Source organism: Leptopilina heterotoma, unplaced genomic scaffold, assembly GCF_015476425.1.
Source record: "Leptopilina heterotoma isolate Lh14 unplaced genomic scaffold, ASM1547642v1 Lhet_217, whole genome shotgun sequence".
Taxonomy (NCBI): domain Eukaryota; kingdom Metazoa; phylum Arthropoda; class Insecta; order Hymenoptera; family Figitidae; genus Leptopilina; species Leptopilina heterotoma.
In genome coordinates, this window is record NW_025110934.1 from 586,669 (window position 1) to 602,791 (window position 16,123).

At 26.9% G+C, this 16,123-nt stretch overlaps 2 protein-coding genes across 3 annotated transcripts in view; both read left to right on the plus strand.

The window, feature by feature from the left end:
* Window positions 1-241: 241 nt before the first annotated feature.
* Window positions 242-15,214, plus strand: LOC122501815 (ADP-ribosylation factor-related protein 1). Its single transcript, XM_043611575.1, has 5 exons — window positions 242-377; window positions 467-637; window positions 6,087-6,168; window positions 6,253-6,424; window positions 15,078-15,214. Exons 1-5 carry the CDS (start codon window positions 285-287, stop codon window positions 15,175-15,177), a joined length of 618 nt encoding a protein of 205 aa, XP_043467510.1. The 5' UTR covers window positions 242-284; the 3' UTR covers window positions 15,178-15,214.
* A 314-nt stretch (window positions 15,215-15,528) lies between these two features.
* LOC122501812 (AP-1 complex subunit gamma-1) overlaps window positions 15,529-16,123 on the plus strand; it is a 55,197-nt gene continuing 54,602 nt past the window's right edge. For both annotated transcript variants that reach the window (XM_043611562.1, XM_043611563.1), the window contains exon 1: window positions 15,529-15,661. In XM_043611562.1, coding sequence (XP_043467497.1) covers window positions 15,603-15,661 — 59 coding nt within the window. In that variant the 5' untranslated portion in view covers window positions 15,529-15,602. The remainder of the gene's footprint in view (window positions 15,662-16,123) is intronic.

Consider the following 16,123-nt stretch of genomic DNA (forward strand, 5'->3'; position numbering starts at 1 on the left):
TACCGGTATTTAACATGTTTAAAATCTCATATCAATTCTATAAATTCCGATAAATTCACAACTTGAAAATACTGATTGTTGAATTCCTCCCTTCATTGCTTTTATATTTAATTCTCGTATTCTAAAAAAGGGCGGAAAATGGGGAAAATGTTATTATGTTAATTCAATAATAAAAGTGAGGTTAGAATTTAATCTCATTGCATCGAATCGCTATATGTGTCAAAACAACTTTTGCTCCTCTGGGACGTAGTAATTTATTTAGGTATTTTTCTTTTATCTGTGAAATGTATACATTACTACATGGGTTTTATAAATATTTAGTCCAGAAAGATGAATATTTTATAATTATATTAGGTCTGGACAATGCTGGGAAAACTGTAAGTACTGTCAAAATAATACGTATTGTAGGTTATGTTTTAAAATATATTTACAAAATCTGTTTACTCTTTGCATGATAAACGTGTAGACGTACTTAGAAGCAGCAAAGACAAAATTTACGAAGAATTATAAAGGAATGAATCCCAGTAAAATTACAACGACAGTTGGATTAAATATCGGTAAAGTTGACATTGCTGGAGTGAGATTGAATTTTTGGGATCTTGGTGGCCAAGAGGAACTTCAATCTCTTTGGGATAAAGTAAGTAAATTATTATTATTTTTTTAACTACCTATTATAATAATCGTCGTATTCTGTCCAGTCTGTCCACACTTGAAGTTAGACTATTGTGCATGCTTTTGTTTTTTTGATATATTCTGATAGATAATATTATACTTCATTAATTTTTCACTAATTTTTTAATTTAATAATATTTTTATTTCTCAAATAATTCAAAAATATTTGTATTAAGCTAAAAAAATTATTAATGTTATTATATTATTCATTATTTCTTTTATTTCTAAAAAATGAGCATTTTGTAACAAAATTTTTTTTCTCTTTAATCTGGCGTGCTAGAGATTTCGACAAGGTTTTAAATTAAAGCTTAAAACGTGAATTTTAAGAATCAATGCAAAACACAAAAAAAGCAAGGATTTTGGAAAAAGTAGGGTTACAGACTCCAAATAAATTTTTTTCGTTATTTTTGATATCGGAATTGTTTCTAATGTAGTTTTGTCCACTGAACAAGATCCTGGATCCTAAAATTGCCCATCACGTCAGGATTTTAAGAAAAGTGGGGTAAAGACTCCAAAAACGTGTTTTGAGGGTTTTCAGTATTTTTTTCTCTTTAACCTGACGCGCTAGAAATCTCTACATATAGGGTAAACGCGCCAATTACTGCGATTTCTCCAATTACTGGGATTTTTGGGAAAATACTATTATTTACTATTATAGAATAATATAATATTTGAATAAGTTTGAAAAAATTATTTTCGACCTTAATAAAATTCTTTCGTAAAAAGTAATTGGTGTCCCTGAAGAGGGCCGTTTATTCACAATCATCCATTCTTTTAATTCCATACCCGACTATCAAGTTTTAGGACAATTGGATCGATTTTCAAAAAAGTCGTCCGTCATATTGGGCACATTTTGAAGTTTGAAAATCTAACATTGGATTCGTAATTTTTGTCGTGGGTCTTGTAGTGTAGGATTTAAGCTTTAAGGAAAATCCCTCATAAGAAGTGTGCAAAATATGTCAAAATTCAAATTTTTTTTCTCGCTTATTTTATTATAAAAGTTAAAAAGCCTTTTTGCATAATAAAAAGTATAATTTAAAGTATTAAAAACAATAAAAAAAATTATATTTTTTATATTATGTTAGGCTGTAGAGAGCGTCAAAATCGATGCTTTTATTTTGAGGCGTTCCGCGGTTGCAGGTCTAGGGCCGTTCCTAGTGGTCTAAAATAAAAACCCAAAAGAACTTTCACAGTTGAGATACTAATCTAGTGGTTATAACTAAAATTACCTTAAAAAATCAAAATTAAAAAAAATGACACTACTTTTAACAAAAAAAAATTGAAAAATTACCTTTTTTTCTCCACATTTTTCATTAAAAAAAGTATTAAAAAATTTTCTTTTTCAAATTTTTTAGGTATACCCACTAAAGAATATATTTTTTAACAATATGCAAAAAAAAATTAGAAAGAAACATTCATCCGTTTACTCAGAATCCCTGCAACCGATTTAAAAAACAGCGTTTTGAGAAAAACGCAGTTAAAATTTAAGTACAATTTTTTCAGATGTATTGTTAATTGATTTTTATAAGAGCTTACCAAATTTTAATTTGCTATCCTAGGTCAATAAAGTAAGTTATAAGCTTCCTGATAAGCCTTCTCATGTTCGTCGCGAGCCTTTTTATTGTCAAAAACCATACAAAATTGAGTAATTCAATGTATTTGTCAAAAAACATGAACTGATATTTATAATGATATCTCGCAAACCGAATAAGATTTTTTAACGTTTTTGGTCTTAAATTAAAGATAAGACTTAAAGGATCACATCTATATAAGTTTTAAATTTTGTCTATAATTTTTAAAAAAATATGCCAGAGTTTAAAGAATTGTCAAAAAAACTTTAATTTTTTAATTTTCTTTTTCAAATTTATCGATTGTTAAAATCTTTGTGTAATTTCTTAAAATTTCGAATTTTATATTATTTAACATTGAATATTATAAGCTTTCTATAACGGCAGATTTCTCAAGTTTCTTACATTATTTTTTTCAGGAATATCATGATTTAAAGATTGGTATGTTTTTGGGCCATGCGCGTGGAGACACTCTGACGGTAGTGTGATTTACTATAACTTTTGATAGGAGCTGAATTTCGTCATAAAATTTAAAACCTTTATTCTAGAGATATTATTAAGGATTTTAAAAAAGCAAGAAAAAAAAATTCGAAGAAAAATTTTTTTCTCATGAGTAATCCTCCTTAATTTAAGGCTATGTAGAAGTTTCTAGCACGTCAGGTTAATGACAAAAAATACTTAAACCTTCAAAAACACGTTTTTTAGTGTCTTTATATATAATAGATTTAGCGATTTTGTCTGTAAATGTCATAATTCCCGGTTTTTATTAAAAATACCGGCTTTTTCCCGGTGTACAAAATTCCAGGCTAATTCCCGGTTTTCTCGGTCAGTGGCCACCCTGTTTTAATATTCAAATATTATTTAAATATTTGAATAATAAATATTCAAATCTAAAATTTTAACTGAAATTAATTTTTAAATCAATTTTTATTAGAAAATTCTACGAGAATTCAATTATTTAAATGCAAAAATAAATAATTTATTTAATAATTAATTATTTCTTAAAATTAAATTCTTATAAAGAATTTTATCGAAACATTTTTTAATAATATTGATTTCTTTTGACGATTTTTAATAAAATTTTTAAGAACAATTACATTTTTCGATGAATTCGATTAAAATTGTATTAAAAATAATTAAAACTCTGCGATGAGTTTTATTTATGAAAATAATTGAATTCCTAAAAGAAATTTTATTATTTATAAAAATAATTAAATTATTGCGAAGAAATTTATAAAAATATTGTAAATAATAGATTTCTTATTAAATTTTTTAAAAATAATTGACATTTTGACGAGAATATTAAAAAATTCTTGAACATATGTAATTGAATTTCTGCGAAAAATTTTATTACTTTTAAAAATAATTGAATTTCTGCAAAAAATTGTATTACTTTTGAAAATAATTGAATTTATACAATCAGTTATAGTTTTTCCTAAATTCAATTTATTATTGGGAGGCTTAAAAATGAAATTTTGTGCAAAGTTAGCAAAGCATTCAAAATTTTTTTGTTATTTGTAACAGAAATTTGTCGTAACAAAGTGATTGTATCATTCATTAAGTAAAACTGAAGTAACATTTCAAAAAACATTAATTAATTCATTTTTTGAAGGCACAAGTTCTTATAAAATTTGATGCAAAGTTAGCAAAGCAATGATAAATTTTGTAAATTTCAATTTGTAAAGAAATTCATTTTTCTTACTAAACGAAAAAGTAGGCATAATTTTTATTTTATAATCATAATTTTTGCACAAAATTTTGTTTTTTTTTAAATATTTGAATTATTTTTTTGTGATTACACATGCGTGTAGGTACCTGTTTTTATTGTTAATAGGCATTATTATTAATTATCTATTGATACAAGAAGAAACTACACGCGCGCTTCAGCATGCGTTTTTTTTAGCTGTTACCAATAATAATTTTAAAAACATTTTTGTAATTTTTCATAAATTTTTCGAAGAATTTTTTATTGAAATTTTGTAAAGATAATTGAATTTCTTTATAGTAATAATAATAATAATAATAATAATAAATTAAATACTTCGTTTGGCGGGCGTGACATTTGCTACTTATTTATATTATTTATAAAAAAATTTTAAATACAAATTCATAAAATTAAATTATTTTTTAATTTTTAAATAAAAAAATTATTTCAAAATAGTTAATGAAAAATAATTTTTTCTCGATAGTTTTTCAAAAATTAAATTATTTAAAAAAATAAATTTTAAATCTGTAATGTCTAATTATTGTTAAAAACAGGAAGAGTTTGAAATAAATAAAATCTTTTCAATGCTGAAGAATAACATTCTGAATTTTCTGATGAATTCTTGAAATTGAAACACTGTTAACTTAAAAGTATCAAATTGCAAAGAATTGATACCTAAAAATGGATAGAATTCTTCTGAATAATTGAATTTTTGAATGTTAATGACATGAAAATAATATTCATTAATTTTGACTAGAAAACTATTAGAAACAAAATAACAAATAAGTAATTAAATGCAATTTATTTTTGATAATTAATAAGTCAAAAATAATTTAATGAACATTTCCATTTGTGCTAGTCAATAATAATATATGTCATCTTGAATTTCGAGTCGAAATCATTTGTTTTTTTAACCCTTCCGCTGTTTGGAAAAATATTCATATGATTGGCCCAAAATGTCCAGAAAAAATTTAGTGAATATTTTAAGTACTTAAAAATAAAAAATAATTATTTATTTATTACTTAATCTATAGTATCATTGATACCCATAGTGTATGAATAATGATATAAAAGAATTTATTTTATAATTTACATAACAAATTGCATTTATGTTGCACTAAGAAGTTCACGACTCAACATTGGGTCGTTAACAGGCAACGGGTTAATAAAAAAATGTTATGAATAAAGCAAAAAAGTGTGTTTTTCATTATTTTATTCAATTACAAATAATACTGTTTTAAATCACAGCTAAAATTGAACTAAATAATTAAATTTTCTGCAATAATTCAAATCTTATTCAACAAATATTATTTTAGTTACAGTAAAACATATAGGGTCAGTTGGGGTAAATAGAAACAGATTTGCTAAGTTTCACCAATAACATAAGTTTTTTTCTTTTAAATCGGAATACTTTCGGTTTTTTGTGTATTGAGTTATTATTTCACTTCCGTGGAACAATTTTATGGATAAGTATAAAATATGGGTATCATTAAATCACAATCCAGCTTTTAGGGGCATATAGAAACAGTCTTCTATTTTTTATTAAAGTTTGCAAAATGAAAAGTTGTCGTATTAATAAGAGATAATTATAAATTTTAGTATGAATTTTTAGTTTATTTTTTTCCAAATGCGAGTCAAAAAAGTTAAAGGATGTCTTATTTGATTTTCAATTTTTTATGCAATAGGAAATATTTTTGTATATACTGCTGCTAATTGATAAACGGAAAATGGGAAAATACTTAGAACTTGTTAGGGGTGATATAAGCTTCAAGATGTAAGGCCGTATTTATTTTTAAAATTTTTGATTTAACTAAAATAACCACTGTTTCGATTTACCCCATCTGACCCTACTTTTATTAAATTTAAAAAATTGTTACTTTTATTTTGCAATTTCATTTTGCAGTAAAAAATTCAAAATGGTAATTAATTTGTTATTATTTATATTATTAATATAATTTATTGTATGTAAAAAAGGTGCATATTTACATTTTGTATTTAAAGTATTTTAAATGAAATAAATTATATAAGAAAAGTGCTGGTACGCTTTGAAATAGAATGCTTCATATGTATATGTACCAAATTGTTTTCTTAAACTGATTTAAAAAATTAAAAATTCGTTATAACTATTTTGTTATTTTTAGTATTACGCAGAGTCTCATGCAGTCATCTACATAGTAGATTCATCAGATAGAGATAGAATTCCCGATTCTAAAGAAACGTTTGGTAAGACTCAACTGCAGAATAATTATATGATATAAAATTGTAAAAAGAGTTACATTTTTCAATACAAACAAATGATTATTTCAGATAGAGTAATATCATCAGAGCATTTGACTGGGGTTCCTCTCTTAGTGTTAGCGAATAAACAAGACGTACCGGACTGCATGGGTGTCAGAGAAGTGAAACCAATTTTTAATAAGAACGCCCACCTTATTGGACGAAGAGATTGCATGGTGATGCCTGTGTCAGCTCTTAATGGGTACGTATGCATTTTAAAAACTGGACCTTTGTGACCATTCAAGCTACTACTATTCTTGATAAATTTATTTTAAGAATACCTTTCGGTACCGTATCTTTCTATAAAAAAATCGACTAATTTTTTATTGTAAAATTAGTAATTAAAAAAAGCTCCCAGGAATACCTGAGGAATTATACAAAATTTCAGAACGATTGGTCCAGTAGATTTTGAGCTATGGCGCATACGAACATCAAAAATAACAAATTCCAGAAAAATTAACTTCCGGGTATAATTTTTTATGATTTTTGCTTTTCTGTTATATTTCAGTCAACACTCTTTCAAATGGTGTTTCGGAAAATATTGCAAATTTAGAAATAAACAAATTATACGCTGAAAGAATTTTGGGTAGGCTGCAGGCTTTACATGAGTGCCGCTAGATGAGCTCGCTGCCTCAAGCTCGCAGTTAACCTCAAAAAGGCGAGAATCTACTCCCGTAGCAGCTGCTCACCTTTCGGGAGTAGATGCTCGCTTTTTTGAGGTGAGCTGCGAGCCCTGAGCAAGGGGCACTAATTTCGGACATGAAAAGCCAGCAGCCTGCCTAAAATTCTTTCAATGTAGATGATTATTTAATAAAAATAGAGCTGTGCAAAATAATTCGAACCGAACTGTTCGAATTTTTTCGCCTAGTTCGAATGTCGAAAATTCGACATTCGAACTTAGCCCAGTTCGGATGTCGAATATTCGACATTCGAGTTACTGCAAAATTCGAACCGAACCGAGTTGTGTTCGGTACGCTAAAATGTCGAATTCTAAAATTCGACATTTCGGCGCCCCAAAACCGAACAAAACTCGGTTCGGTTCGAATTTTGCACAGCTCTAAATAAAAACCATGAATCTTGAAACCTGGACTATAGGACTCTCAAATATTCGTAACTCCGACAGTTCGATGGGTGTTACGAAAAAAAACACAACCAAGATTTGGGACGAAAAAAAACTCCCAAAGAAAATATAACAAAAAATACAGTTTTCATATTAAATTTTCTGCACAAATAATAGCGTCTTTTCGAATTTTCTCTTTCGTGTTATATTTATTTAAAAATGTAATATAGGGTCAGACCATTATATTTCGAATTAAATCGTTGCACCCTAATTTTAAAAAAAAATTGATACTTTTAGAAATGAATCTGTAAGATCTTTGGAGAACGAAATGAAAAGAATTATGTTGAAATATTTAGTACTTTTCTTAAAATATGAGTTTAAAGTGTAGAAGGTGCGGAAAAATGGCAACTTTTTAGCAATTAGAAATATTTAAAAAAGCAGAGAAAAATTCTTAAAAGTGCAAAAAGAATTATTGATTCATGTTTAAAACTAGTTGATTAGGGTCATTTGGGGTAAATGTAAACAGTAGATGTTTCAGCTAAATTTACAAATTTAAAAATAAGTACGACGTCAATATTTTTACCTCAGCTCACCTACAAGATGTTCTGAGTATTGCCAATATTTTATTTTGTCAATTGGCAATGCCATAGTGTAAGTTATCTTTTAACGGGGTCACCCCGTGTGGCAGACGTTTTTTAAGAGTTTTTTTTTGGGATTTTCTTTTTAAGAACCATGAAAACTTAGGACTTCAAAATTTTTACCATATATTCAGTTCCATTTTAACAACAAATTAAAATGTTTGCAAGTAAAAATATTTTACTGATTCCGAATTATAAAACTGGAAAGTGATGATGATCATAAAAATGCCGTCTATCGGCGTCCACGATACTGACTAATTGACTAAACTAAAATCGAAAAATCAAAAGGCATCTTAATCTGTGAGGATGTGGCTATCGCCGGAACTAGCATTATTTGAAAATATTAAAAATTGAATTTTTTACGCGGCTTTGAAATTTTTTTTTCAAAAAAATGTGATTTTTTTGGTCAATTTTGTTGTATAAAAAAGAAACAAGTTGACCTTTTTCAATTATCCTAGTTCGGGCGATAGCCACATATGTGCTGAACACGCCCTATAAATTTGTGCGATATTGGTCAAGCCGTTTTCGAGATATCATGGAGGCCAGTTTGAAAAACACAGTTTTGAGAAAAACGCCTGTCAAAGTTTAAGTAATACATTATTCGCTTGGCAACTCCTTGTCTTCTAAGTGCTGTAACTTTCTTAGGATGTCAAAAATAAAAAATTCTGTTTACCTACATATTCTACACATATTGTAGATGTGATTTATGAAAAAAAAAGTTTCCGATTTTTTGAACCCATCACACGGGGTGACCCCCTTAATGCAAAAAAGATTGAAAATCAAATTTTTACTGTTTCAGTATTTTGTCTCGCATTTGCATAAAAATAAATTAAAAAATCAAACTAAAATTTGTAATTCTTCTTTATTGAAGCCTTAACAAAAATTGACTTTGATTTTTGATTTTCGTCAATTTAGTTAATAAATAATTGTTGAAATAAACATTTAAATTTTTAGTTACTTTTACAATTAAACGTTTGTTACTAGGTAGGTTGAGTTGGTAGTCATGCTTATACTAGAATCAGTTTAGGTTAGTTAGTTCTCTCTCGACTATTGCACGCTTATGGTGTAAATTTCCATTATTGTAAACTCTCGTTTTTACTTATTAAATAAAACTATATCATATTGAGAATTCCTAGTCTCTGTTTTATTCTCAACAATAATTAAGTGTTTACATTTACCCCGACAATTCGAAAACTCGGGGTAAATGTAAACAGAACTTCAACTACATTTTAAAAGAAAATAATTGAATAAATTTGCTTTTATTTCACAATTTCATTAATTTGGCAATGTAAAATTACATAGAAAAGGAAATTAGGTCTTCTTTCATACCTCCTTCGTGTTAGTCAGTTGCAGGTATAGACCTGCATAGTATTGCATAGTTTATGTTTGACCGCCATATTGGATCCACCATTTTGAAATTTAAAAATTCGATTTTAGATTCTTATTCAGCAAAATAAAAAAAAACTTCTTTTTACCAAGTTGAATGAAAATCTATTAAAATTTGTTCAAGTTATTCAAGTTTTTACATTACTAATTTTGTAATGGTTGATTGTTTATTTTATATGATACATTATCAGTCAACTGGTTGATTTACTATACATCTACGAAGAATTTTTTTTCAGGTTTTCCATCCCTTAGAACAGTAGTATACTTGAAATAACTTGTTTCTTAAACCTCGCTTAACTACAGTGGTGTTTACATTTACCCCGAATTTTAGGAAAATTTCAAAATCTCGGGGTAAATGTAAACAGTCAGTTTTAGGCGATTCCGGTGCATCAATATTTTTTTGTACCTCATCAAATTTTTCTAGGGAAGTAAAGTAACAAGTTCATGCAAAAGAAATCCGTCCGTTTTACATTTTAACAAAAAGAACTAATGTTTTTCGTGAAAAATAGATATCCCATTTACATTTACCCCAAATGACCCTAATTATTTTTTAATAATAAAACTAGTGAAGGCTGATTCTATTTCAATTCATGTAGGACGAATTTTTTAGGTCAAATAAATCGACACGTATTTTTTTATTTAGCGAAAAAAATTTTTTTAGCTGAGTTATGAGTGTTCGAAAATTTTAGGACATATCGTGATTTTAGAGCTAAACAGCTGACAAATTATTTTCAAATCTTTCTAGTTTTTGAAAAAATAAATATTTTTCAATTTTTTTTCTTGATTTTAGTAGTGTTTTTAATACTTTTTCTTTGCAAACTTGAAAATTTGAAAAATTTTGAAAATTAACAAAATGGCGGCCATTTTTCGATAAATAAAAAAAGTAAATTTTCACAAAAAAATTCTTTTTTATTTTTCTAAAAATTTTTGTGTGATTACTAGATGAAAAAAGGAATTAATTTTAAAAGGTTTCATGTCCGCTAAAACTGTTTGGAAGTCGCAATAATTTTTTTCAGAAAATAACCAATCTCATTATTTTCTCTCTAAATCTGAATCAGTAAAATCTGACTGAGAATTAGTGACTCTCCCAGTAAAAAAAAACTAATTCAAATGAATTGAAACGAATTAACATTTTTGGTAGGCTCCAATTCGTATTTGTCACAAAGCGGGATTCACTCAAGCTCTTTGTATATTCAATTGAATTTAATTCAATATGTACCAATTTGTCCAAACGAATTCGCATTCGAAAGAAATGGCCAAGGAATGCATTGAATTTGTGCTAACGAATTGAAAAAAATTAAAGGCTCAAAACTTGTCCAGTGAATTGGTACGGATAGAAGGTTCGGAAGTTCAATACAGTTTCACGAATTCAGGAAAATTGCATCATGGCTCCAATTCGTATTTGTCACAAAGCGGGATTCACGAAAGCTCTTTGTGAATTCTTTTTAATTCATTTCAATTAGTTTTCGTTTACTGGGCTATTCTCGCGATTTGAATCAGTGGAATTTCACTGAAAATCAGTTAAAAATAACTGAAATTTCTGTTATTTTTAACTGATTCGCCAATTAATAAACCACTGAAAATTTCTGTCACACATATTGAAAATTTCAGTTATTCTTTAATTGGCCAATCAGTGAAAAATGACAGAAATTTCAATCATTTTTAACTGATCTTCAGTGAAATTTCACTGATTCAAATCGCGAGAATAGACAATAGAGTCAGTGATTCTCAGTCAAATTTCACTGATTCAGTTTTAGAGAGTTGATTCGAGTATAAATGTATCGGCATATATATATATATTTATTGCATGTTTATATGTTTTTCGATTATTAGTAGTGTTTTTGGTACTTTTTATTTGCAAACTTAAAAATTTTAAAAATTAACAAAATGGCGACCGTTAAATTTTTTTGGTCGCCATTTTGAATTATAAAATTTTAACCAAATATTCTAACTCAGCGACCCCAAAAACCTCCAAATGAATATTTTTATTCAATTATTTTTAGTATTTTTAGTTTTCGATTTTTTGAAAAATGGCCGCCATTTTGTTAATTTTCAAAATTTTCAAGTTTGCAAATAAAAAGTAGGTACCAAAAACACTACTAATCATCGAAAAACATAAACATGCAAAATATATATATATGCCGATACATTAACTCAAAATAATGAGATTTGTTATTTTCTGAAAAAAATTATAGCGACTTCCAAACAGTTTTAGCTGACATGAAACCTTTTGGAAAACGTTCCTTTTTTCATCTAGTAATCACACAAAAATTTTAAGAAAAATAAAAAATGATGTTTTGAGATAATTGACTTTTTTGATTTATCAAAAAATGGCCGCCATTTTGTTAATTTTCAAAATTTTTCAAATTTTCAAGTTTGCAAAGAAAAAGTATCAAATATCAAAAACACTACTAAAATCAAGAAAACAAGTTGTTCATTTCATAATCATTAAGCTTCCTCAATATAATATGTACCAATTGTTTAAATTTTTATTTTAGAATAATTATTTTAAAGTGTTAAGATAAAATGTCAAAAAATACAAAATTTCAATTTTTTGTGAAAAATTAAAATATTTATTAATTCTATAAATTTTGATAAAATATACACTTTATATACATGAATCGATTCGTTTTTATGTCAGGAATGCAATTTTGACAAGAATTAATAAAAATTTTAATATAGAAAAAAGTTATTTCAAAAAATCCAAAAATTAATTTTTTAATAAAGAGAAAATTTGTCCACAAGAATCGGTGACATACACACACACACACACACACATACATACGAATTGCCTAGGCAATTCGGGTTTTGCCTATGATTTTAGGAAATACCCGAATTTCCTAGAGATTTATAGGCCAAACCCGAATTGCCTAGGCAAAACCCGATTTCCCTAGGCAATTCGGGTTTGGCCAAGGCCGTTTTAGGCAAATTGAAAATCAAACTATAAATTGAATTAAATTAAATTAAATTTATTGCAAAAATATTACTATGACGCAATTGATCATAAGAAAATAGTCTTAGCTAAAAGAATTTCTTTTTCAATTTACCAAATGGCTTGTATTGAGTCATGCATTGATGTAAACAAATAGTAAACGAACTGTTCTTCACAGCTCACTATTAATTAGTGTCTTTTTTGACTTTAAATTGTACTTACCATTCGAAATGAGTAACGAAAATTTTATTAAAAAATAGAAAAGCGATTTTTATGCGGCGGTTAATTTTTTTTAAATCAATTTTGTAACTCCCGCAACTTCTAAAATGTCATATCTTTTCAACCTTCTGTACTTAAGGCTACTTTTTACTCCATTTAATTTTCCACTTTTCACATCCTTTAAAATCTCATCATATTTCTCTTGCACAATTATTTTATAATTTGCAGATTTATTAACCGCCGCATAAAAATCGCTTTTCCATTTTTGAATAAAATTTTCGTTACTCATTTCGAATGGTATGTACAATTTAAAGCCAGAAGAGACACTAATTAATAGTGAGCTATGAAGAACAGTTCGTTTACTATTTGTTTACATCAATGCATGACTTAATACAAGCCATTTGGTAAATTGAAAAAGAAATTCTTTTAACTAAGACTATTTTCTTATGATCAATTGCGTTATAGTAATATTTTTTGCAATAAATTTAATTTAATTTAATTCAATTTAGTTTGATTTTCAATTTGCCTAAAACGGCCTTGGCAAAACACGAATTGACTAGGGAAATCGGGTTTTACCTAGGCAATTCGGGTTTGGCCTATGAATCTCTAGGAAATTCGGGTATTTCCTAAAATCATAGGCAAATCCCGAATTGCCTAGGCAATTCGGGTTTTGCCTGGACTTCGGGTTTTGCCGGTAACATATATACTACACTTGAAAATTTGTAAAAATAATTGATTCTAAAAAATTCGGAAATCGACATCACTATAAGGCTTCCTTTATAAGGAAGCAAAAAATTGAAAAATATTTATTTTTGCAAAAACTAGAAAGATTTGAAAATAATTTGTCAGCTGTTTACGTGTATAATAAACACATAAGGAAGTTTGCATTTTACGTGTTTTCAATAGAATTCAGTAAATTTTAAATTTGCTTGTACACTTCACGAATTTTGACTCTACTTCTGTAAAAAAAATTATTTTAACCAAATCTAATGTTTGATGTTCAATTTTGATTTTTAATTATTTACATATTTCTATGGAAATAAAGACTTTTTTAAAGAGGAACAATTTTTATTTAAGAAATTTTTAAATATCTAAAGTAGGTATTTATTGAAAAAAATGATGTTTTTCTTTAAAAAAATTTTTTAAAAATTGTTTTCTCTTGAACCAGACTTGGTCACAACCTAAATTCTTATGGAAAATATTCTTCCCTATGAACCCAATTCCCAAAAAAAATTTTAAGCAAAAAAAGCATGGTTTTTGAGTAAATTCAATTTAAAGTTTTTAAGAAAAATGGCCGCCATTTTGTTATTTTTAAATATTTTTTAAATTTTCCAACGGATTTGAAAAGACAAACAAAAACCCTTTTAGATGCAAAAAGACAAAATAAATTATTCTAATTACTTCAAAAGTTACAACACTTTAAACATTTCCCTCCTAATTTTTCAAGAGCATTAAAAAAGTATCATTTACACAATTTGGGTATTTAGTGTCAATTTAATTGAAATTGTCCAAATAACAATTTGAATTTATGGGAGAATAATTTAGTAGATACACAGAAGCACGTATAGATAGGTGTAATTAAAAAATTTGAATGTTTAAAAAACCTCAATATTATACCCGTCTAAGCCGTGCACAACTGCTGATAATATATACAGTACCGTCCGCAATTGTCAGTCCACCCATTTTTAAAGGAATGACAAAAATTTTTTAACATAAAATTCATGAAAACAAAAATTTTTTTTGGTTTATATTTTGAAAGACGATAAGATTTTGAAAAGAATAAGACCTTACAGAAGTCATTTGGCCAAAATTTGTAGGAGATATTCCTAAAAATCGTCATTTTCAATGTTTTACAAAAATTTAAATAACTTCTAAAATAATGAACGCTTTTTAATAATCTTAGGATTATTTTAAAGGTCTTTTTCTACGGAATAAGAATTACTTATAGGCATTAACCTGTCATTTTTAACTTGGAATAAGCATGACGTCAAAATTAGACAAAAAAATTGGAAAAATTTGAAATCAATTTTTTGTACTAAAAACTATTCTAGAACATATATAAAACATGATATGGTGTAGATTTTTCAAGAAAATTTAATAAAAATATATGTTTGAATTTCAAAAATTATTTTTCTTTTAATAATATTATTTCAAATTTTTTGAATTTTTTTGTCCAACTTTGACGTCATGCTTATTCCAAGTTAAAAATTACAGGTTAATGCCTATAAGTAATTCTTATTCTGTAGAAAATGGTCTTTAAAATAAGGCTAAGATTATTAAAAAGCGTTCATTATTTTAGAAGTTATTCAAATTTTTGTAAAACATTGAAAATGACGATTTTTAAGAATATCTTCTACAAATTTTGGCCAAATGACTTCTGTAAGGTCTTATTCTTTTCAAAATTTTATCGTCTTTCAAAATATAAACCAAAAAAAATTTTACTTTTCATGAATTTTATGTTAAAAAATTTTTGTCATTCCTTTGAAAATGGGTGGACTGACAATTTCGGACGGTACTGTATATAAATAATTCTATCACTCAGCCGATAAAATAATAAAACACTGACATTAATGTTTTATTAATAATATTAATTAATAATTCTTTTTTTAATTTAAAACAGGGAAGGAGTTGACGAAGGTATCCATTGGTTGGTTGATTGTGTGAAACGTAACAGTGACCTACGACCTCCTCGAAATCAAAATGACAACAGCTTAACGTAATTAGTTTTTAAGGTTGTTTTCATTTTCAGTACTTACAAAGTTAAGTAACTAATAATAACAACAACAACAACAACAAAAAACTCAATTCCATAATATTGTAAAATCATTTCGACAGTCTTTTAACCATTTTTTGTTAATCTTGAACTCTGTGTATCATTTTATTGAAAATCTTTCCGATTATATTTGATTTAAGTATTAAATATTTTTTTATCCAAATACTTTGAAAGAAGTCTACGTTAATCGCCGCTTTAATCAACTAGATACTATCTGTGATAAGATAAGAGAAATACCTTATTTCCCGCAGTACGCTATCTACATTCAGTGTCAAAAATCCGGCTTCGTGGCCCCTCACGCAAGGTTTCTATTGTCTCCAACGTTTTCTGTTTATACGTTACGTTTTAATTAATTAGTAAAATTATTCGACTATGTGGTCTTATTATGATGCAGAAGAGTGGAGTGTTTTACCGCCTGAACTCAACAGAAGGTAAATTGAATTTGCATCTGAAAATTATTATTATAGTGTAAGTTGAAAACGTGTAAAATATTAATGTCTCAGAGTCAAAGATTTTTTATAACTATAATAAGAATATGTATTTATTGACAATAAAAATTTATTATTACTATATATAAATATATAATTTTACTTCCAAGTAATGAATCTATATTATCAGCTTGGTATGACATTAATATTTATGTAGAAAACGAACACTTTTTTAAATTTTGTGAATTAATTTGGTTCGTGGTGTATGTATTTAAAGAAATTTTTTGTATAAAAAGCTTTTTCTTAATTTCAATTAGTAAAAAAAAATTACCGACATAAATTCAAATTAATTTCACTCAAGTTTATTGTTTTTCTTTTTTTTAAAAAAAGGCCCAACTCATTTAGGCTTAATTAGGGTCTTTTAAACATTATTAAGAAAATTGGATAGGAGGGGAAATATAATTT